The sequence below is a fragment of the Vitis riparia genome, chromosome 16 (genome assembly GCF_004353265.1).
Source record: "Vitis riparia cultivar Riparia Gloire de Montpellier isolate 1030 chromosome 16, EGFV_Vit.rip_1.0, whole genome shotgun sequence".
Taxonomy (NCBI): domain Eukaryota; kingdom Viridiplantae; phylum Streptophyta; class Magnoliopsida; order Vitales; family Vitaceae; genus Vitis; species Vitis riparia.
Window position 1 is genome coordinate 15338534 of NC_048446.1, and position 26369 is coordinate 15364902.

The 26369-nt window shown below is 31.1% G+C and overlaps 1 protein-coding gene across 1 annotated transcript; it reads left to right on the forward strand.

The window, feature by feature from the left end:
* Nucleotides 1-554: 554 nt before the first annotated feature.
* Nucleotides 555-2253, forward strand: LOC117933108 (3-ketoacyl-CoA synthase 5-like). Its single transcript, XM_034854495.1, has one exon. The coding sequence runs from the start codon at nt 597-599 to the stop codon at nt 2079-2081; it is 1485 nt and encodes a 494-aa protein (XP_034710386.1). The 5' UTR covers nt 555-596; the 3' UTR covers nt 2082-2253.
* Nucleotides 2254-26369: the final 24116 nt, after the last annotated feature.

Sequence of the window (26369 nt, forward strand, 5' to 3'; positions counted from 1 at the left end):
TAAAATTTTATACCAAAAACATGGACATTTTCAATCCATCTTGATACAAAAATTCTTGAATATCTTGTTAATGTGTTATTTTACGGAGAAGCAGATAGAGAAAAACTTGAAGTTGGTTGAAGTATTATTACCAGTCCATTCTTCAGGACTTATATTAAGATAGCAGTAATAGTTAGCAGATGAATAAACACATCCAAGATGTTTCTTTCATAAATGTTAATGATAAGACATTATTTATAAGTTAAAGTTGGAAATATAAATAAATTAAAAACCTTCTAGATGGTAGGAGTAGTGTATATCCCCTGCCAGCACAGGAATCATATGTATGTGGATACTAGTGATGCCCATGCTGCTTCTACAACGTAACTTTTCTCAGCAGTTACTACTTGACATTGAGTTGCCCACCTGCCAACTGCAAACCACACTGCAGTTTTCCAGACACCATGCAGAGACTCATTTACACCCTCCATTAATTTCTCTCCGAATATCAAGGTGTCATGCAGAGTATTTAGTCCCCCATCATCCATAGATACCTCAGAAACCTTCTCCCACTGTCCCACACCACCTTCACCTCTCTGTTCCCCTTTTTCTCTGTCATGGAGACTCTTTCAAAGCTCAGTCATGACCCTCTTCCCAAGGCTATCACCACCACGACCACCTTCCATTCCGGTCTCTTCTCAAAGCTTCTGCACTCAACCCTTTGGGAACTTGTAAGGTTTTCTGTTCTTCTTCTTGTGACCTCCATTCAAGTTCTTTCCCTTCTACATGGATGGAACCCCATCTTCCACCTCCTTTCCCTCACTTGTTTCTTTCTGGTCTTCATTTTGAAGCCTCTCCTCTCAAAGCCCCATGTCTACCTTGTAGACTTCTCATGTCTCAAACCACCAAACTTTTGCAGAGCTCCCTTCTCATCTTTCCTTGAACATACCTCCATGATCGGATCCTTTGACAGAGAAAGCCTAGATTTCATGGCCAAAATCCTCGCTTCTTCAGGACTAGGTGAACAGACCTATCTCCCTCCAGCTTTACATTACATTCCACCCATGACCGATCTCCAAGAATCCATCAAGGAAGTCCACATGGTACTGTTCCCTGTAATGGAAGACCTTCTGTCCAAGACTAAACTATCTCCTCGAGATATTGATATACTTATCATAAACTGTAGTGGTTTTTGCCCATCTCCTTCCCTCTCCTCCATTATCATCAACAAATACTCCATGAGAAATGATATTAAAAGCTTTAATCTTTCTGGTATGGGGTGCAGTGCTGGAATCCTTGGCGTCCATTTGGCTCAAAATCTATTGAAAGTTCACAAAAATACTTACGCCGTTGTTCTTAGCACAGAGATCTTATCGACTGGTTGGTACCCTGGTAACGAGAGGCCAAAGTTGCTCCTCAATTGTCTCTTTCGAATGGGCAGTGCAGCAATCTTGCTTACAAATAAAGAAGAAGCGAAAAAAACATCCAAGTATAGGCTTCTTCACACGCTGAGAATACAGAGAGCATTTGACGACAAGGCTTATCGCTCAGCGATTCGCGAAGAGGACTCAAATGGAATCACCGGGTTTACACTCAGCCGCGACATATTGCAAGCAGCCGGAGAAACTCTTCGGTCAAATATAACTATTCTTGGCTCGTCCATGTTGCCATTCTTGGAAAAATTCAGGCATGGAGTATCCATATTCCGGAAGAGATTCATTCACAAATCTGCAGAAGTTTACGTGCCGGAATTTAGGACAGTGATACAGCATTTTGTTCTGCCAACTTCAGGGAGATCAGTGATAAAAGAGATAGGAAAAGGGTTGAAGCTCGGCGAGGGAGAGATGGAGGCTGCTCTGATGACGTTGCAGAGGTTTGGAAACCAATCTTCGTCTTCATTGTGGTATGAATTAGCTTACATGGAGGCTAAGGAGAGAGTGAAGAAGGGTGACAAGGTGTGGCAGCTTGGCATGGGAAGTGGGCCCAAGTGCGGTACTGTGGTCTGGGAGTGCATTAGGTCCATGGTTGGGGAGTCCACTAAGGGCCCATGGGCCGATTGTATAGATAAGTATCCAATCTTAGCCGTCCATCAAGACAATTGATCTGATGTAGTAATGATCATGATCATATCACATGTTACTTTTTATGTTTTGCAAATGGTGGGTTATATGTTTTTAGTCAAAAGAGGAAAAAACGTTGGATGTTATTCACTAGGTATAAATAAGTGTCTTTTTTAATATTTATGAGAGAATTAAGGATGTCTTTAAGTAGTCATACTCTTTGTGTTCTAGTGACTGAATATTCATGCCATTTTGGTAAATCAATGCAATTTGAATTAAAGTAACCAGCAATAGGATTTGCTAGGTTCCTTCGTACATGGATTCATCTGTTGGGCCATGGATAGCAATAGATGGGCAAATGTTTTTTTTGGGGACATTAGCATTTAAAGTATGTTTGATAGTGATTTTAGGAAATATTTCTATCTTTTTATCACTTGAATGATAAAAAATTTTAAATATTAAAAATGTTAAAAATACTTCTTAGAATCACTATCAAACAGATTCTTAGAGTCCTAAATTATTTGAAAGAAAGACAAAGCATTTTTAATACAATAGACATAATATATTTTTCCTCCACTCGATGTCTTATAAATCTTGTCCGATTTCAGCCTAAGAAAAGGACATGGTAGGTCGCAACTCAAGAATTAATTAATATATGTTAATTCCAAAGGCAGATATTCTCTCCTTTGACCATTTTCCATTGGATTTTCAATCACCAACTCTATGCTCTTAAAAGGAGTAGGACAACAAGAGGCAAAGTATAAAAAATAAAAAATAAAACTTGATAAATCAATTTAATGACTTAAATTGATTTTTAATCTATATCAATTTCTCTGAATAATTAAAAGGAATAAAACAGCAAGAGGCATGGTAAAAAAACAAAAACAAAGTAAGACTTAAATGACATGAGGTCACTATAGGGTATGCAACAATCAAGATAGAACTTAAAGATGAGCATATATAAGATCAAATAATTAATTCAAGGGAATATTAGGAACGTATATATTATAACTCATTGAAGCATTGTAAAATGTTGTGGTTGAGCAAATTTGAATTATCATATGCTTACTTCAATGATTAAGACTTAAATGACATAGGAGGTGATAGTAAATTCGCATTAATGATTCACTAAAAATAAAATAAGATAGTATATAAGGAAATAAATTGGCATCAATGTTTTACTAAGAACAAAATAAGATGATACAAATAATTCAAATACATACCAATAGATACATAAAAGACCCTTTTCAATAAAAAGAAAAATAAGTGCATTATTAATACAATTCACTCTTCTATGAAGAGAAAAAATACATCAACCTTGTTAAGTGATCATTTTACGTGATGTTTGTTTTGTGAAAATTTAGGAATACATTTCATGTTATGTGATATCTCACATCAGTTAAGGGAAGAAGTTTCTAGTATTATATATGTAAAAGACTCATCTTAACTATGTAAATGTATTATAAAGTCGTAAGAACCCATTAGACTCACAGTAAATAATATCTACATAAGAGGGAATAATTAATACGAATGATATTGGAATCGATCCTTAACCTTGGTGTGAGATTTTGTTTGTTTAGCCATGCAAGGGGTATTTATCTATTTGAGTGGATCTGTAATCCTATGGAACATAACGAAGACATTGTGTCTACATGAGAGATAAATATAATATCTATACATTGGTATGTAGATGTGTTGTAAAACTATGAGGGCTATTGGGAAATAAAAAAGCTTTGGGCACTATAATATATATCATACTAAGAACTTCTTCCTATCCGATAAGGGACCGTGTTCACCTCTCTTGATGTAAACACAACATCTTTATAGTGTCCTATAAGATTATGAAGCCATTCAAACATTAAAACTCCCTTTCAAAACCAAATAGACAAAATTCTAAACTTAAGTCAAGGATCATCCCTAGTATCATTTATAACAATCTATTCCCTCCTATGTAGATATTATAATTTGAAACTATGATGAAGCATAACACTCTAATTTGTTTCTAGCAAGTAGATATTCTCCCATTGCTCTCCAAGAGTTTTGGTTGAGTAAAATAAGTATGAGTTGTCATTGATTGTAGCCAATGATTCATTCTCATTCAAAAGAAAATTTAGTCTTTAAGCAATGGGAACATTTATTTTGGAGACATCAAGAATGTGGGCTTTTACAATGAGACATCTTACTAAGAATGGCAAAACCTTTGATAACTAGGGGTTAAGAATTACCAAGAATCCCTAGTATCAAGGAATGTGCGATTGTACCATCTCTTAAATCAAACTAACTTTAGAAGGTATTTTGATCTCAACACTAGTATCGTAACCTTTCATTCATTTCATCATTAATCAAATTTCACCCATTGTTTCCCTTTGAATCTAGCCCTAGGCTTTCATGTTTCACCCCAAGATGGCTTTTTAGCCTCTTATGGTCATGTTCTCGTATATATATATATAGACCATAGAAGAATAAGAAATTACCATTCTTGATTTCAAAGAAATTAAAAACAATAGTTTATTTAATAATAAAAAGAAAAAGAAAACAAACTAAGAAAAATTTTCAAGGTCCTTTTCTCCCCCTCACAAAAATCGTCAAGTCATCTCTAATTCCTTAAAAAAAAAAAAAAAAATCAAGAACTCTCTAGAAAACCTAAAAATTGAGTTTTTATGGTTTCTATCAAAAACCCAACACATGATATGTTCCATTTAGTCACTTATCTTATAAATAATTACCTAAAAATGACTAAAAATAATAATAAAATCATAATTTCTAATCATGTGAGGCCACTTATGGTGGATGAAGTGTCAAAGATGCAATTCCCACGGTGGAGGAGGTGAAACATCAAAGTGATAGTTTGTAATTTTGAAATTGGGGTCATTTCAAAATGGATTTTGAAATTATAAGTTGAATTTTGAAATCATTTTGAAATGGTCCTTCAACTCTGCGGTGTTGTCTTCAAATGACCATAACTTCATCATTTTAGTTCCAATTTTCACATCATTTGAAATATTGGACTCTTGACTTTTTGAGCTTCAAAACCATATGTGGCTTACCCTAAAAATATTATGAAAAATATTTTAAAAATAACATCAAAGTCAAGATGTGTTACTCCCAAGTTTAAGTACCAAATTCTATTTTAAGTTTGATTGCATTTGCTTCCAAACCCCTTCCTCATAATTTCTTGTCATCTATCTCACTTTATAACATTTATTGATAGTATTTCATGCCCATGACTCTCTCATTTAGACCTTTCTTAGACTTTTCATGGTCACTAGTTCGGAATATCTCGCTTATGCATATTTAACACCTTCTACTTCATTTGTTGAGAATGATTTTTGCATTTAACATTCTTATCATACCTTAAACTTGGAATTAGGCTTAAAATAGAAGTTAGTTTCATAACTCAGGTCTTAGCATCAATTTGAGTTAAGTTAAATTATTTGAGCTTTTTTATATTGTATAAATTGCATCATATATGTGTCATTGGAGTGCATATATATTTTGGCTCCAATCACTAAGACAAACAAATAGAGTCCTGGACAGAGTCAAGGATGAGCTCTAATACAACTCGTAATGGTTCACTCTCTTTCATGAATATATTGTCCGTTTTACGCCTAATAAACCCTCATGACTTTACAACATGTTTACATAGTTAACAAAAGTTTACTATATATATATATATACATATGAGGAACTTCTTCCCTTATCTGATATAAGATATCACATGTTCCCTAAATTTTTATGTTTCATTCACTTAAAACAAAGATAATTTAGAGAAGAAAGAATTTGATCTTTTTTTTTCCCTTTTTTAATTAAGATCAGAAATCATTACTTGATTAATGGAAAATCAATAGGAAAACATTAATAGTATGAAACCGTAATAGAGCATAACACTCCAATTTGTTTCTAATTGGTAGGTCTTCTCCAATGGCTATCCATCAAGTTTGGTTGAGTCAATAGATGTGAGGTGTCATTGATTGTGGTCAATGGTTCATTTTCATTCAAAAGAAAATTTAGTTTTTAGGCAATGGGTGTGTTTATTTTGGAGACCTCAAGCATGTGGGCTTTACAAGAGACCTCTTACATATTTGGTTTAACAAGGGAGACCACAAGAAAAGTATTCTGCTTCAAGACTTTGAAAGTAACGAAGTTGGTTGTAATTGTTCATGGCAAGTTCTTTATTGAGTCAATGGATTAGATGAGAGAATGAGGAAATAGCAATACTAATGACAATAATATCATCTACATAGACAAGCAAGAGAATGATGTTAGTACCATGATTATACATAAATAAAGAAGAATTAGCTTTAGCCCATATAAAACCAATTAAATTTAAACACAGAGAGAATCTACCAAACCAACCACATGATGCTTATTTTAAGCCATAGGGGGGTTTGTGAAGAAGGCAAGCGTGATTTGAAAGATTTGGATGCGCAAATTTAGGAGGTTGTTCCATGTAGAAACACTCATGAAGAAGGGCATGGAGGAATGTGTTGGCTCTTAACATCCAATCACCTTAAATGCCACTAAAAGTGGACCTCAAGAAAGATTATTACTCAAATAGTGGTGGCTTTAGCAATTAAACCGAAGGTCTCACCAAAGTTAAGGCTTGGAATTTAACTGAAACCTTAGCAATAAGTTATGCTTTGAACCTGTCAATACTTCCATCCTCTTGATATTTGGTATGATAAATCACCCGAACCCAATGATATACATGAGACAAGAGTTTCATGTCTTTTTTTTTTTTTTTGTTGATAAGCAACAAGTTCTTCCTTCATAGCTACTGTCTAGTTTGAAAACTGAAGTGTTGTTCTTAATGGGTGAAACATGGCAGTTTTGGTTAAGGACTAATGGGGAATAAGGATAAATAAAGACATAAAATGAGCGTAACCAAGGTTTAGGTAAAAGAATGAGAAGAAGAAAAACTCTATATAGTTTGGATTAGGTGAATGTAGGATGAAAGTTTGTGAAGGTACTGGCCATTCTTTTGGTATCCTTTGGTCATTAATTAACTAAGTTTATTCTACTATTACGTTCACTAAAACCAAATAAAAAAGGAGTAAGGCTTCACACATTGTTTTTCAACCCTAAATTGATTCATTGATTTGATGGTAATTAAGGATCTAAAATGAATAAAAAATTAGATTTCAAATACAATTTCAAGTTATAGAACTAAGTTGACGATGACCAACTATGGACCCTAAAAGCCTTAAGATCACTCTTAAAAAAGAAAAAAAAAAAGAAAAAAGAAAGACTTATTCTTTCTAATCCTATGACTGAAACTAGATTGTGGAATCCTGAGTATTAAATCAATAGAATTTAAAATAAATTATTTATATGATTTTTCGAAATAAATTTAATTTATATTCCATAACCAATCTTATCATAATTTTAGGTTAGAAATTTAAATTATGAAATTGCTTTAGGCTAATATTAATAGTATTCATACACTGAATCTTAAAGACAATATCTAGAGTAGTAGCCATGATAATTTTCTCGTTGGCTTTTCTTATTCAAAGTTATCACACATTAAGCATATTTAAGAATAACAAAGATCTTGGTGGATCAAGTTGTCGATACCTAGCAAGGTTAGAGAAGATCTTATCATTGTAGTTATTTAATATATATAATAAAATATTAAACAGAAAAGTTTCCATTAAATTAGTAATTTTCTATATTAATAAATTAATAAAAAAAAACTACATTTTGTATTAATAAATTAATAATAAAAAAAGGTATATTTATACATCTTTCAATATTTTTTTATGGATATTGAAGGGTTAAAAACGATAGATTCTATTTTAAAGTTTTTGCTCTCATTTGTTTATATAATACTAATGTTTACTATCTTATTATATTTATATTTTTTTATAATAAATATTATTCTCCGTAATCTCTCATTTATGTATTACATAATGCTAATATTTGATCTCTCATTTGGTGTATTCATATGTCTTTGATAATAAATAATTATTTGTATTTTCCCATTTGTTTTCATAATATTAATACTTAATGGAACTTTGAAAGAGTTAAAAAAAATACAAGTTGTAATTAAATTGGTGATTCTCATTTGTTTATGTAATATTAATATTTTTTTGATATAAAATAAATTATTAAATTTGTCTTTATGTATTTTTTATAATAAATTAATTAATAATAATAATATTTAAAACATAATTTTTTTTAATATTTTATAAAGAAAAGAGTTTACTTGAGTGAGCAACTCTCTGTACTATTAAATAATTGGTATTCTCTTTGGTTAGTCATGCTCATTAATTATTTTAAAACATCATTATATTTTAAATTTAATCTAACTATATTTAAAGAGATGTGTTCAAATATAAACTTTTTGAGTAATTTTTTATTACTTAAAATATAATCAAAATATTTTCATTAAATAATTGTCAAAAAGACAAGAGAGAGAGAGAGAGAGAGAGAGAGAGAGAGAGAGAGAGAGAGAGAGAGAGAGAGAGATGTTATTTTTAAAATATTGAATAAATAATTGTATACATTGCTGAAATGGGTGTCTATGAGACATTGAAAAACCTATCCATATCAATTTTATTTTTATTTTTTTTATCTTTAGTTGCATAATAATTTTTTTTTAGGAAATTGAGCAAAGTTTAATATTTATGTGAAATTAAACTTGTGAATGATAATAAAACAATTACCTCTTAATTTTTAGCATTTCAAAATACAATAATAAAAATAATTAAGGTGTATTTAAAAATATTTTTAAAAACAGTTTTACAATCGTTTTTTTATATTTATACAACTATTTTTAAAAAAAAATAAGTAGAAGTAACTTAAAAATAATTAAAATATCTGCTAAAAAATATACAAGTTCTCAAAAAAAAACAAAATTGTGAAAAACAATTTCAACTCTTGAAAATTTGAAATTACCAAACATAATTTCTGGCTCCCAGTTCTAGAAATTAATAATGATGGCATTGTATTCCCAAACAGGCCCATTCTTTAAACCAAACAGGCCCTCAGAGTGTGGCAGACTTGCAATTGCCTAGAATGTTTACGAATAGGACTGGATAGTGACAGAAAATACAAACAAAGAATCACTGACAAATGCTTCTACTTGCTATTGTTTTTGTTCTGGGCCTGGGCTGGCTTTGGATCGATCGGGTTGGGCCGGACAAAGCAAGACAACGTCGACTTTCAACCAGGCCCAACCCTATGGACCTTAGTACATTGAGCTTAACCAACCTGATATTTCATTTTTTTTTTCCCTTTTTTTTTTGTCATTGGAAAGCATTGGATATATTTATTAAGGGAAGGAAGGGTTATTTTTCTTTCATTTTCTTTCAATGTACGTTGAAAATATTTTATAAATCATAATTTTTCTTTTCTACTTGTAAATGGGTTTTTTTTAATATATTTTATTTAGTTGACAATTTTTTTTTATTACAATTTCTTTGGATCTTATAAGGAGAATTTCGAACTTCATCAAATTCAAATTCAAGTTATTCAATAAAGCTTTTGGAATTACTAGTATAAGAAATAGAAATAAGGGAAATTGTAATAAAATTAAATTTTGATTTTCATATCAATAAATTCTTATTCTAAAAAATTATCCGAACACATAAAATGATATTGATTTGAGTATTTCTAAAATAATTTATAAAGAGAGTGATCAAGTTTTCATGTTTACATTTGATAGGACAAGTAATTATTTCATATGTGTTTGATAAATCAACTTAATTTAAGTTATTAAGTAGATTAAATATGCTTGGTTAAATAATTTAATTACATGGTTTAAAGTAAAAAAAAACGTAATTAAGTTATTCTTAAGTCTATATTTTCATTTTACCATTTTACCCTTATTTGCTCTAATTACATCTCCACACTACTTTACAATATCTACTGTTACTTAACTTTTTTTTACCATAATTATAATCTATAAGGATAAATATATTAATTTAATAATTTAAAATTAATTTTATAAAACAACTTTAATACTTAAAGTAATAATTACATAATAAGTTTTAAATCCTTAAAATAATTTAAGTGAATAAGTAATAACCATTAAGTTTTATAATATTTATCTTGATTTTACACTTGAATTATAGATGCTTTTCCATTTTAATTAAATCAAATAATCAATGGGAATGATTAAATTCAAATGATTGCGACTAACATCCCATCAAGAACCCAAAAACATTTCATGCTTACCTTTCTAAGCTAATTAATTGCATGTTCTTGTCAAAATTATACAAATGGAATTTTCTTGCACCATGCTAAAGTTGAACAAAATGTACGTATTCCTCTACCACTCAAATTTTATTTTTTACTTCTATTTTTAATTTTTTTTTCATCCTCATAAAAATCTTCTTTTAATTTATGAAAATAAAAAATAAAAATAAAAATAAGCATTAATATTATTACAAAATAAAGGAGTCAAAATCTTAATAAAAGCTCTTTTTCTTTTTCTTTTTTTAATTTTAATGTGAATAAATTTATTATTATTATTATTATTATTTTAATAAATAATTCAAATACAGTATGACCGATAATGAAATAGATTTTTTATTCTCATTCTCTATTTCAATGTTTCAAATTTACTCTAATAAATTATCATTTCTTTCCAAACTCGAAAATAATTCAATAATATTTATAAAGTTATATAATAACACCTTATTTTATTTCTTGATAAATTAATTTATTAATTTAATATTATTTAATAATTTAATTATTTAAACTCTTAAATATATCTAATAAAATAACTTAATATTATAAATAAAATTAAAAATAAGTTTAGTAGATCAATGTAAGGAGTAAATACGACTTGAGGGTATTTGATAAATTAATTTATTGATTTAATTTGGATATAATTTAATTTAAATTATACTATATAAAGTTTTATGACATGCCTTTTTAAAATAAATTCACCATAAAAGATCGTTCAGAGCTTTCGTACATTATAATTAATCCTATATGGCTGTATTTCTACATGATTTAATGCATTATTAGGTGTGTCAACCTGCAATTAAAAAGGCAGCTGAGAAATATTTATGCAAACCTGTCAATAGTCCTTCAGTACAATAAAAAAATTATTTTCTCTAATTTTTCAAATTCAGGTTAAATTCAAGTTCGTTGTATTAAACTCGGGTTGCATGATTCATAATCCATCAATTTTTTTTTTTTTTTTACATATTTATACCAAAATTTAAATAGTAAATAAGAAAAAAAAATTCAAGATAAAATGATATAATTATAATTTGATTTTTTTTAAAAAAAAATCAATTATTATATGGGAATAATTTATATTATAAATATTATAAAAATATTAAATTAAATTTGAATTAGATTTGACTTTTATAAACCTTGGTTTAAAACCAATTTAAATTGAGTTCAGGTAAAAAAATAAAAAATAAAAAAAATAAAACCTTAACTCAAATCTAATCCAAGTATTGAAAATAATTACTCGAATCTATTTAAATGTCGGGTTGAATTTAGGTTGGGATGAGTCGTCCCGCTCAAGTTGCACCACTAATACTATGCACAAATAAGAATAAAAATAATTTGAGAATTGTTATGAGCAAGATTAATTTAGGCAATAGATAATTAGGAAAGGAAGATGGAAAATTGTAAGTTGCATCTACAAAAAGCACCCAATTGAAGTCCCAACCTCCCAACCAAAAGAAGATGGTGACCTTAAAGGCCATTTTGGTGTATTTAAGAAGGAACAAAGACCATTGCTGTGGCTTTGAATGTTGATATTAACGTTTCATGTGGCTGTTGAACCCCTGCCATGCAGTAAATACGTACCTAAGAAAAAGCAGAGTGCCCTAAAGTTGCAACATATGGGGTAGGACTAGGGTATGGTCCCTTGACTTTAACGGCTCTCTTCTCTTCTTGATAAATGCTAACATCACTCTTTGTCCGCCAAGGAGACAAGGTAACATGAAAATTTTCCCTCATTGGGAAGTGCTTTCAAAATAATTTAATAGAAAGAAATTATTTTTAAAAATTTGAAATGTTATTGATCTAAGTTTTTTATATTTTTTTAAAAAGTGGATTCTATCTCTAATGCTTTATTTTTTTATCCTAAGAAAATAAATTAAAATTACATAAAAATATTTCCAGAAAATACTTATTTGACGTTTTTATGATTTTCAAACCATATTTAAGAACCGCTTCCAAACATATCCTAGAAATCTTTCTTGAAAACAATTCCTTTTACAAATCTAATTTGTTTGTCTTTCTTTATCTCTTTATTCAATTATTCAAATTTAATCATAAAATTTTAAGATACTGAAAATGTACCCATCAGACCTTAATCTTCTTGACTCTAAAAAGTGCATGATAAAACAAAAATCTATTTGGAAGCTTAAAATATTTTTATCATATTTTCTATAATTTTAAATATTTTTAAAAATATTTTTTTTTTGAAGCACCTTTTTTCAATCATTTTCTTGTATAATTGTTATTTTTTTTTTAAATAACCCTTAGAAAACCATTAAGGGAAAAAAATAAAAGAGAGCACGAAATAAAAATGAAAATAAAAAAGGAGAATCAAGTACCTAATATAAGAATCCATTTCAATTAATGTTTTCATAAATAAGAGCAATCAAATATTAATAATATTGTAATAATATTTGCTTTACTTAAATTTTAGATATTTATTATTTATTTCTTTTTATAATTCACAATATATTATTGTGTAAATTTTTTAAAAGAAATGATAAAACTTACCACTTCCTACCAAATTCCCAAACTCTTGATGGCATCAAAGTTAGGAAGGAGGTTTCCCCAAAAGTGGTTGAAACTAGTAAAAGGCTCTACCCACCCTCAAAAACCATGTCTTCCTTAAAAAAATAACCTTGATATCTAAGTCATCTCTTAAACGAAGAAGAAGACCTATTGAAGAAATTAAGGATGATAACGGAAGCAGAAGTCCTATTTTACAATACCAGTTATGGATTGACAATGATGATTTGTCATTTCATGAGTTCTTAGAACCATGGAAGAAGACATTTTTAGGATGATATTTGGTATTAACATAGTATATGAAGTTGAAAAATATTTAAGAGACTTTAAAAATATATGTAAAAATTTTGTTGTATTCAAAAGTCAATTTCAGACCAAAACAAAGTTTGTCAATTCGTTCATAGCTTTAAATAAAGATAGGAAAAAAAAATCCCACTTATTATGGTCACTAAACCACCTTATATTTCTTAGTCAATTCATAGTAGCTCAAACAATCACTCACCACTAAAAAGGAGGAGAGAAAATATTCTTAGAGCATGCATAAGTTTTTTATTTCAACAACATGATCATGGTCAAAATGGTTGAAGAGGTAGAAATTTCAATTTGAGGGGAAAAGGTAGAAAAACCTATTGAAAAAATCAAGGATAGCGACAAAAGCAAAATTCCTATCATACAATAGCAGTTATGAATTAACAATGATAGATTTGCCACTTTATAAGTTCTTAGAACCATAGAAAAATGTATTTTTAACATGATCTTTCATGTTAGCATGACAAATGAGGTTGAAGAATATTTAAGAGACTTTAAAAATATGTGACAATCTCGCTACATTCAAAAGACAATTTCGGACAAAGACAAATTTTATCAATTCCTTCATGGCTTAAGATAAAGACATGAATTTTTTTCCCCATTTACTATGGTTATTAAACGGCCTTATCCTTCTTTTAGTCAATTCATAGTACCTCTTTGAGGACATAAGTAATCACTCACTACCAAAAGGAAAAGAGAAAACATTCTTAGAGCATGCACAAATTTTTATTTGGACAACACAATCATGGTCAAAATAGTTGAAGAGATAGAAATTTCAATTTGAAGGAAAGAGGTTTTACAATTCTCAACCAACAAAAAAAAGTGATAATTTGATATTTTTATCAAGTTTTTGTCAAATGATATCTTCACTATGCTTCAAGAGAAGTTAGGCATTTATATTCATTTCTATTCTAACTTGAGGGGAGATATGAAGAAAATAAATAAATAAAGAAGGATACAAAATGATAAAACACAGAATGAAAATAATAAAGGAAATGAAGAGAACAATGAAGAAGATGTACAAAATCAAAATAAGAATCCAGTACTTCATGTCGATATTTTCATAAATAAAAAACAATCAAATATTAATAATATTTTATTCCCTTAATTTATGAAATATTATTCATTTTACTTAAGTTTAAGATTATAATGTTCCTTTTCGTTTTATAATTCACAATATATTCTTATATAAATTTTTTTAAAGAAATAATAAAATTCACCACTTCCATTGCCAAATTATTAAACTCTTCATGGTATCAAAGTTAAGAGAGGTAGTTCAACTCCGCTCTTCTATAAAAGTGGTTGAATGTCATAAAAAGTTTAATGTACTCTCAGAAACCATGTCTTCCTTAAAAAAAGAAAAGAAAAAAAGAACCTTAATATCCAAGCCTAAATCAAATCATCCCTTAGTTCATGACATGGGTGTTCTTCATCATCATGAGAGTGGAGAAAAACTTGTTGAAGAAATTAAGGATGATAACAAAAGCAAAAGTCCTATCTTGTAATACCAATTATAGATTGACAATAATGAATTTGTTACTTTATAAGTTCTTGGAACCCTGAAAGAAGATGTTTTGAGCATGATCTTTGGTGTTAACACAATATATGAGGTTAAAGAATATTTAAGAGACTTCAAAAATATATGTGACAATCTTGTTGCATTCAAAAGTCAATTGTAGATCAAGACAAAATTTGCCAATTCATTCACAGCTTACGATAAAGATATGAAACATTTTTTTCCCACCTACTATGGTCCACCTTATCCTCTTTTCAGCTAATTCATAGTACCTTTTCAAGAACAGAAACAACCACTCACTATCAAAGACGAGAGAAAACGTTCTTAGAACATACAAGAGATTTTATTTAGACAACACAATCATATTCCAAATAATTGAAGAGATAGAAATTTCAATTTGAGAGGAAAATGTTTCACTCCTTCTACATGTTACAATTCTTAACAAAAAAAATTAATAATTTGATATTTTTATCAATTCTTCGCGGAAGTATGTTTTCACCATGTTTCAAGAGAAGTTAGATGTCTATGTGAAAAAATAAAAAATTAAAAGATGATGCAAAATGACAAGGCATAGAAGGAAAATAATGAAGCAAATATACAATATGATAAAAGAAATGCTCAGAATCAATAATCAAGTGCATAATGATGAGAATTCACTTTAGTCATATTTCCATAAATCAAGAAAAACCAAATATTAATAATATTTATTCTCTTAATTTAGGAAATAATATTTATTTTAATTAAAATTTGTTATTATTGAATTACCAAACTTTTCAAAAGCAACTTATTTTCTTTTTTCTATTTTTTTCTATTTTTTACTTGTCAAACATTATTTAATAAATAAATAAAAACAAGATATTGTTTCTAAAAATATATTTATAATTTCAAATGCAGGAGGCTCTCTTTTTCAAAATGGATAATATTTTGACCTTTTGACATGAATATTTTTCACCCTTCTTACTTCACCAAGAGCAACAACCTAATTAATATCACACCGCCTCCATATCATTCAGCCAGAGGTAGCTCATAAAATAGAAGTTACCCATCCAACTCTACCTCACCCATCAATGCTTGATGGGTTGCGACAATTGTGAGGGCCCAATACGGCAATACCCTTCCTAACCTGCAATGTGGGACCTTTGGTATTAGATATTTTGGGTATATATAAATCGCTACCACTCCAAAAGGCACTTGGCCCCATTACTATTTATGGTGGCAGCTACGGGGGCTCAAGCCAGGACTGGACCACATCTTCCACTCACTCACTCACTCACTCACAAGTACTTGTGTTGGTCTTTGTTGAAAATTATGTTTCATGAAGACCAGTGTTCAATAATTAAATGCTCCTTACTAGACTTCAAGTTGGCAGTTCTCTCTTAATTTATTTTATTTATTGTTATTATTGCTATTGTTTTTGAAGTGATAAAACATCGATCCAAAATAACAAAGCTCTTTTGGATTCATTTACTTTAGAAAGGGAGACACTAAAGTATTAAATTATTTTTTTTCAAATTTTAATTTTGTATTTATATTATTGGGTTATTTTCATTCACATTTTTTTCTAAATTGAGGAGGTGAGTGAAAATAATAAATAAAAAAAATATAAGGGGTATTTGATAAAATTTTAAACAATCAACATTTAACTAAAATTTCGGAGGAGGTGAATAAAATTGATCATGTTATTATATCAATAGGATGAGATCAAAGTATAAAATAATGAAAGCATGTATGTTTATAAATCAATGAAATTCAAGTACAAAGCAAAATAACTTAATTTAGGGGGTGTTTGGTACATGAAAATTAATATTTTGTTTCCTTTCCTGTTTTATGGTGAATGAGAAATGAAATTGGTAATTTTATTTCTAATGTTTAGATGAACCTAAGAATTCAATATTAAAATGATTATTTGTTTCCATTCTAATGTTTAGTAATAATAGGAATGAAAATGAAAAGGAGATAAATTGACAATAATACCTTTACACAAAGTTTAAAATATATTTTTTTATTTTTATTTAAGAAATTGAGATATTTTTGTACTAAATAATAATAAGACTAAAAAAATAGTCTTATTATGGGACAAAGAGGCATTAAGGCTTAATGGATGAAATTCAAAGGTAAAATAATAATTTTAGACTATTTTATATTTTCTTATGGGATGAATGAATAAAAATATCACCTATTTACGATGCATTGAAATCCCACTTATAGGTGAGATTTGATTTCTGTCAAAATTATTTTTTATTTCATTTCTATCTTTATAAAATTTATCCAAATATAGGAATGAGAAAGTGAAGAAATGGGATAGATATTTTCACTCTTTATTCCCATGTATCAAACACCCCCTTACATACATGGTATCACTTAGAGTGTGTTTTGTAATATTTTTATTTGAAGTGTTACCGATAAATCAATAATTTGCTAAAATAATAATTTCTCTTGATTCCAAAAGAATTATTTTATAGGGGCTTTACTAGGGTAAATGAGATAAAAATTTAAGATAGTAACAAAAATGTAAAAATAATTTATACATTTTTTATCTTTCTAAAAAAAATAAAAATAAAAATAAAAATTTGATATAATTACAGTTTGATATTTACAAAAAATGTAAAAAAAAAAATAAATAAATATTATTATATAAATTAATATAAATTACAAATATTATAAAAATATTGAATCAAGTTTGGCTTAAGTTCAGGTTATCCAAATCTTAACCCAATACTTAACCTTAGTATTAAAAATGATGGTCCAAACATTAGGATGCAAAATATCCAACATTTAAATGTAATATATCTCTTAGTTCATTTTTTATTCTTTCTATGAATTAAATATGATGTAACTAAAACGTTCGGTTGGATAAATATAATATTTAAATATATCATATTTAATTTAAAATGATATGATAGGATATACATATCATAACTTAAAATACCCTGTCAACCAAACTTGTTGAATTTATTCAAGTAAAATAAAATTTCAATTTTAATAAGTCAAGATGGCGTAAGATTAATATTATTGAATTTGATGATTTAAAATTTATCATTTAATTGTTATTTTAGATACTAAGAAAATTTAATAAAATCAACATAAAATTTTTTTAATACCATTATTAAGTACAATATATATATATATATATATATAAATGGGGAGATAAAATAAGAAGGGATGAGTAGATGGTTATAACATGAATGTAACGATCGTAGATGGTATTGAAATAGACATAACAAAATAGCCCTCATCTTGATGACATGAATGTCATAATAAGATGCTTATATGAACCACCTTAAAGTTGTGATAACATCATATAACAAATCATCCATCTACTCATAATAGTCATGTTATCGCTAACACGATCACACAAGCCAAATGAATATTCTTCTATTACAAAACAATTAGAAGATACCACATAGACCCTATATGAACCACCCGAAAGTCGTGTTGGCATCACATAATAAATCATCCATCTGCTCGTAGTAGTCATGTTATCGCTAACACGATCACACAAACCCAAGGAATATTCTTCTATTATATGAACAGAATATACCACATAGACCCTAGATACATAATAAATATAAGAGATTGTTCTAAAAGAAACCAAGTGAAATTCTAGAGTACCTATATGTATGACACAAAATTATTTTGAATTTAGAGAAAAAAAAAATTAAAGCTAAGTTGCTAATTTTTAGCTTAAAGTAATATTATTAAATAATTTTATTCTAAATATGTTGAAGTAGTATTAGTGTGGTATATTATTTATGAAAGATCCTTAAAAGCAAGTTGAGAACTTTTCTATTTTTGGTTTATTAGCATCATAAATTGTATAAAAGTAAAAGCAAAAGGCAGCAAGTAGTCTTACTTCACTGCCAATATGCCACAAACTCAAGATCTGAAATCTGAAAAGATCTACAAAATTTACAGGCTTTTCTTGTGGGGTATTTTTCTCATTCTATTCAAGTGGTCCTCTTTTTCTTTGAAGCTTTGATACCAAATAGTAAAGAAAAGAAGAAAGGGAAAGAAAGTAGATTCCTTTTTCTCAATTGGGTTGTCAGTCTTTGTCCTGATAATGAAAATGTGTTAGATAGATGAGAAAGCATCATCCTAATGGAATATTCACACAGCAGTTTCTTGTAGTAAAGGTATCTTTTTTTTTTTTTTTAGGACTAGACATTTTTTAAATTATTTATTTTTAACTTATTGAATTTTTAAAAATAATTGACCTAGCGAAGAAACTAAGTGATTATTGGGTAATTATTTTCAAGAACAATTTTTTGTTTTTCAAAACAAAAAATAAATAAATAGAAAAACATGTTTAATAATAAAAAAAACAATTGTTAAACTATTTTTTTTTAAGAACATAAAATAAAGTATTTTTAAATAACATCTTTTAGTTGTTTTCTAAGAATTGTTTTAAAATGGATTATTTTAAAAAATATTAAAAACATTATAGATTTTCAAATAGAATCATAAAACAATTTTTTAAAACTGTTTTCGAAAACAGTTACCAAACACGGCCTAAAAAAATTTAGATTATGTTTTCCTTCACTACTAATAAATATCACAATAACCTTATTTCCTTTTATAAAATTTTAATTTAATTTTTGTATTATGATTCCCATTATTTTTTATTCTCATTCACTTTTCTTTTATTCCATTTCCTAACACTACGTTTGATTCCCAAAAATTTTGAAGGAAAATGTGAGGGAAAAAGAAATGGAAAAAAATAGAAAAAAATAAAAAGAAAATTGTGGACCCCGCATTTCGGCTCAATGCGTTTCCCACTCGATGACGAGCTCGATTTTTATTTAGAAAAATGATTTTATTTGATTATTTGAAAATGACTTGGAGTCGCCACTTATTTTTGTTTTATTTTTAAAGGGTAAACAAAATAAGAAAGAAAAACCCTAAGTGTGACTCCTTATTTTGGAAAAGGTGGTCTGTGAAAAACCGGATCAGGTTCGAGGGTCAGGTTACTTATCGGGAAGGTACGGTAAAGACCGTAGCACCCCTCTAAGTCCCTAAAGTCGGGTCTCTACTAATGAGATGAAGCAATCATGGCAATCAATGAGAAAATCAATAAATACCTAGAATGATTATGCACGTATGAAAATCGGAACACTCAATGAAGAATAACCAAAATGAGAGCAGAGCGTACCTTGGCATCAAACGAGTCGTCATGTGCTATCAAGAAAAGGGGGTTAGTGCACAATAACAATCACGAGATATGTCACACATGCCACTAAACCAAATAAAGAAGCACCAATATCATGTATGACATTTCATTCAATTCCGTTTTTATTTTAAAGGAAATTTATTTGATGTCGGGCCCCCACCATAGCACATTTATTTTGCATGAACCAAATCTGTAAATTCCATCACTAGGAATTACAAAATTTGATTCTTGCTTATTTTAAAACAGTTTAAAAACAGGGGAGATGAAAATTGCATGCCCAAAGGAAGAATGGCATCAACATTTGATTAAAAATGAGACTTTTAAAACCTAAAATCTCTAAAGATGGAAGATGGGGAAGTTGAGGTTATTTGAGAAGTTGGAATTTGGAAAATCATTTAAAAATGGGGTTTAGAAAAATTATTTAAAAAAAATGGGATTTGAAAAACTATTTTTAAAATCAAAGAGGAAGAAAATGAAGGTGACACGTGGCCTCAATGAGGCCATGCAAACCATACCGGAGTGGGATCCTAAACTTAAGGTATCTTGAGCATTGACTGAGTGTTACTCCATTCCTGCCTGTAAAGTAGACCTCCCGGAGTTTTCTGAATATCCCTAATACCCTTTCCCAAGCATGAGCGCATGAATAACTCAATCCTCTACTGATGTTGCTGGAAAACTGAAGCATAGCGACCATCCTTCCCTTGCATTAACATCTCAGCCTTAAAGACCTGAATTCCAACTCGCCAGGTGTCCCAAATCTCTGGGGAGCTTAGTAGATCCGAGCAAACAGTGTGAAGGGTGTGAAGTTGATTATTTGTAACAAGATTTCTATGTATTTCTGGAGGCATTGAAGAACTTCTGCTGCAATCAGTACCAGATGGACTGCTGAATATTATACCAAGGTGCTGCTTGTTTTGCCATTATTGAGATTGATCTGCTGGAACTCAGCTCTCCCATGTTGATTTTCAGCATACATATTGTGTAGTTTCTCTGCCTTTTGCAACCTAGAAAAGGTTGCATTGAACCTCATCACCATGATATTCCGAGGGGCAGATTCCCCTCGGCCTATTTAGGTCTTTCCCCCATCAAAGCTCATATCTCTTAGAATGGTCACAAGTGTATCGATGGTTACAATTATCCGCTCATCTGGATCATTGTTTCCTATGAAACTGTTATGGATAATGATAACAGCAGGCCAATTAATGAGATTCTCCTTCAGAGCCGAGGACTCAGCAGCAGGCAATACCTTAAGAGACATGATGGTATGCATCACCAAGCCTAATATACCCATGAACTCTTTGGAGTTGTAACCGCATATCATGCACTTTAAACTACTAGTTTTCCCTTGCTCTGGGTATATTCTTTGTTGAGTGTGGTTCTCAGTGGAGATAAGAAAATTCTGCCCTTTATTTGCAAACCCTTTGGTGCTTTTCAAGAAGGAGGTTCCTGGCTCATTGCATCTTACACCAATATCCAGAGTGTTCAATTTGCGTCCATAAAAAGTCAAAGAGGTTTACCTATCAAAAGGACTCCCAAAATCTCTCATTAGTGAGATCGTGCTTCTTCGACTCATTCCGCCTACAGTATGTAATCTGAAACTCTTCAGCCAAGTTGGCCAAGTTAAGCAGGTGAGAAAAAGATTTTTGCAATGACAATGGAGTTCTCTGCATCCAAACTCGTCAACACTTTTCTGACATTCCCACCCTTGTTGAAGGATATCATGCATGCCATGAAGGCGAGGTAACAAGAAAGATGACCTACAGATAGGGTCCCAGAACATGCTAAACCTAGCAGCCCTGTACCCATCAAATGGATGTCTGAGGCCATTTGATATCAAAGATGCATCCCACAGTCGCACACCATGGGAGCTTGATGAGAGGACCAGCTAGGTGTCACAAGAAAGATATGACTGGACTAGTGTCAAAGGATACTGATAGCCGCGAAACTCTCTAGCATCGTCTAGTAGACTATTCAAGGCTAGGAACCAGCCCAAAGCTGGTAGCATGCACATCGAAGTGGGCCTGCATGTGGATTCTGGTACCGGGTAGCCAAAAACCACTTTTCGGATCCAAGTACTTGCCCCATTTTTGTAATTCTTGAGTAGTTTCTTCATCACTTCCGTCGGTGCATGTTCATCAAATTTGGGTTTAATATGATTATGCCTGCATCAGATCCAGCAGGTATTGCTCCTTTCCTTGGATACATGTTGAAGATTCTAGCCCATTCAGTGCTTGTTATCCGGACATAATCAATGACTGAGATTTAGCTAGACTCCACCATTGTGTCCCAAACCAGATGCATCATCTCCTCAATACCATTGACACCATTAGGAATTTTTCGGAAATCATTAATTCCAAAAGCCTTCTATGTGGAATTGAAGGCGCAATGATCAGTCCCTACAAGCTGCAGATTTCCAGTTGAAAAAGCAGCTTGAAGGGACTTGTCATGTCCCGATGCTCTAATAAGGGGACTCATTACATACTTTGCTGCGTTGATGAAGCCAGGATCCCAGAGCCCAGAATCATCAAGGACTAACCCAGAAACTACTGGCTCTCCAATAACCCTCTGTCCTGATTTTCGAGCTTCAACTATTTCTTCCATCGTATCAATGCTCATCACATGAACTACATAGAGAGGCATGTTAACAAAACTGGCCAACCGAATAGCTCTAGCAGTTGCCTCTCCTTCTAGCACGGGTGGCCTTGATTTGGACTGTTTCTAATGCTCGTGCCCAATACCGAGATCACCACCTTGGGGTTATCAACTGACTGCTATAATGCTTATAAGGCTTGTATCAAACCCTCATTCGCCACATGAAAACATCCATGACTGCACTTTGGCACTTTCTGGACCCAGCCATCTCCAGAACAGTTAAGCATTGATCATTGGGCAGCACGCCATATTTAGCATTAATCCTCTTTGCTTCTGCTTCACCAAAATGCTCTAGTTTCTCATCAAGGTTCGCACTGATAATTGTAGGCTCGAGCTTTCTCATCAGCATGACATCATTAATTTCATCATTTGTTCCTCCCTCTCGCAAATTCAATTCAGCATCATCAATAGCTATAGCTCCGGCATCATCAGAAGACTTTTGTTTTGTTTCATTCTATCCCGGAAATGCTTAAATCCATGATATCCTTCTGATCATCCTCTGTCAACTCTGTAGCCTTGTACCCATATTCTTTCCCTTCTTCATCTTCATCTTCTGCTTCTCCCAATTCAGAAATATGATATCATCAAGCCTCTAGACTTCGTTTCTTATCGTCATTCATCTTAACAGCTGGCAATACATCCATTCACTGCGGATCATTCTGGCTTGAATTATTGATGACAGCCACGGAGTCTCTCTTGCACTGTTTCCACTGCAGAACCGGATTCTAGGTTTAATGGGTTCATGAGTTTTGAGTGCAATGGTGAAAGGATGGGGAGATAAAGTGAGTTTGGAAAAGGAAAGACGTCGGCAGAGGGTTTCTGAAGGAACCAGAATGACCATGCACGCATGGGTCATTTATCGGAATTGGATGAATGACAAATGAATGGGATTAGTGAAGACATGGGTGAGTGAGCATGAAGTCAGTCATGTACGCAGGATTTCTTGTTCCTGGGAAACGACATTAGTGAAATGAAGGGGGTTGGCAATGGTAGACGAGTAGGGAAAGAGATGGTGGATGGGTGACGAAATAAAATGGTAAGAGAAATGGATGATAGGAGTGTGGTGATATGCATGGGCAGGGAATGAATGGTGGATAATGGGTATTTGGAAATTAGAAGTGTAGACATGGAGGTGAAATGTGATGGGTACGTGGGCAGTGGATATGATGATTGGTTTATTAGGTGATGGGATAGAAGTAGCTGCTGATAGATTGACATTCAACCATAGCATTAGAGAGACCCCACACATGGTGTAAAGCATTCCACTTCCATGAATATCTTCTTAATCCTTGCCCAAAAAGGTACTCCAGCAAACCCCATTCTCCACTGAGCCCCCAACTTTAAGCCCAATTCACAGCCCATCCAAGTCCAACATCGGCAACATAGAGATGGTCACCAACAAGCACTGTTGTGGGAGCAGTAAAACCATCATCTCGGTAAGTAACTCTTTCAGTATCCAGACAAAATCATGTTAGCTTGTTGATATGTTTCACTTATAGCCAATTTAGTATTTGTCATGGACTCTGGATGCTTTAACAAATTCTCAAAGAGATGCTTCTTCAAAAACCTGCTGCTACAGTTGTCTTCTTCTCCTATCATCCATGCGAATAGACCCACAACTCTCTAACTCAAACAAACTGTACCCAAAATCATCTTCATAGTGCAAACAACTCAAGCCTCCTTGAACAGCGGGGTTAACTTCTCTGTTAGAGATACCTTCTGCAATGTATTGTGAGTTTCTCTACAGAGTACCAATACCTCCTCTGGTACCAAATATTTCTAGGCAACTTAGCGGCCATACCTCTGTCAAGGCATAACAGCATCTTAGAGGATTAACCATGGGCTAGCTGTTGTAATCAATGATGCATCTTCATCTTTCCCAAACGCAATATTCCACTCGTTTCTGCACTTCATAACCCTTCTTCCAGTGCGGCTTGCAGAGCCTTCTCTCCCCCTGAAAAAGACATACTCCTCAAGCAGCTTGCTACCTTATTCACCCTCAAACCCACGAATCTGCCGCTTTACCTCATGGAAACATGTCAACCAAAATAGCCCTCCCATCAAGTGACTGATTCATCTGTGATACCCAACATCTCAACCGCACCAACAAGAGAGGAAAAAGGAGCCAAAGCAGAAAAGAAACAAGGGAAAGATAAACCAGAAATAAAGCAAAAAAACATGAACGTATTAGAGCCTCATTTCAGGTGACATCCATGGGCTAATACGGGTGAGGAGATCAAACCAGAGTTACAAAGTATATGAGAAACGTAGTTCCATTAACTCCAAGCCAAAGCACAAGGATCACAACAAAATCAGTAATAACAAGAAGGAAATGATCCAGAAAATCAAGAGATTCCAGCATATAATCGAACCAAACTGATGAGTAATGCAAAGCAAACCAAAATGAGAAGAATATGAGTCAAAACAAACAAGAAAATCACCTCAAACTCACCTACAACTACTCTCTACTCCTCTATTCTCTTTCTTCAAGCTTTCTCTTCAAAAAAATCTCTGGAACCAGCGAGCTCCCTTCCCTCTCCTACTCAAAAATCACCCAACAAAAACTCTCCTCCCTCCAAAATATCTCTCACGGCAGCCTCCAAAACCTCCCATAGTTTGCTGCCTCTCACTTCCCCAAAACCCTCTGTTTTTCTTAGCTTTTTTTTCTCCTCTCTCGTCTGCCTCTAACTTCCTCAAAAAAACCAACCAAAAGCCCCCCTCCTCAAAAGCTTTCTGCCACCTTTCTCTAACCAACCCCCTGCAGCCCACAACCACCTCTGCCAATATCTCTTCTTTTCCTCTCCCGAATTTGCCCCTCTAACCACATCTACAGCAACAGCCACCACTACCTGCCCTGCAGCTGCCAACCTCCACTTCTCATCACATGCAGCTGGCAACGTCCTCACAAAAAAAAATCAAATACGCTCCTCCTTCTAGAACCTTCCTCCAAGTGTCAGCCTTCCATTGGCACTCCAAAAGCACCAATCTGATTCCTCAACAACCAACCATGCATGGACACGTGGCTCCTTGAGATCATGACACTTGGCAAAATTGGGCTGCACAAAAACGAGCCCTAAATGGGGGTCTACAAAAATAAAAATAGATTTAAAATCAATAAATTATTTATATATATTATTTTAAATATTTTTCATAGATTTAACTCTTCTATATATAGATTAAATAATTTTAAAATATAAAAATTTCTTAATAATTTTAATTATATTTAATTTTCTTTTACATTTTTTATAATAAAACTAAATATGATAAAATAATTTTTTTTACCATTTTTCTCCTTTCCCTAATATTTTCAGGAACAAAATATAACCTAAAAGTTTAGCAAATGTTTGAAAAAAGTGGTTTTTTTTTTTATATTGTTTCTCTTTCCAACTTTTAACTTTGATATAATACTTAAATCTAATTCCTCATACAAAATAAAATGAAAATTATTTCTAAAATTTGGGATATTAAAAGTAAATTAATTCACCTTAATTTTTATGAAAAATGAATTTACTATAAATTAAATTCCATAATTTTGTAGATTTTTCTATTTAAATGTAGTCCCTATTTTTATCTCATAATTTAGCTATTTTTTTAAAAAATAAATAAAATAAATTTATATTCATTTCTTATTAAATATTAAAAATCATAAAACTTAGATTAAAAAATAAATTTACTATGAATTTTTAAAACTAAACCTTTTACTACACAATAAAATCAAAATAAACTAACAATCATCAATTCAATTTTTTTTTTTTAATTAGAACTTGAAAACAGAATTTACACTCATCCAATTATCCATAGAATCAATATTCTAAATAATTAAAAAAAAAAAAAAAGATTTGATACTTTTCCAAAAAATAAAAAATAAAAAAATTATGATTTAATTCTAACAACATATACATATTTTAATTACAAATTCATAAATGTGAAAATATGCTTGTAGACCCCCATTTAGGCATGAATCACTTTT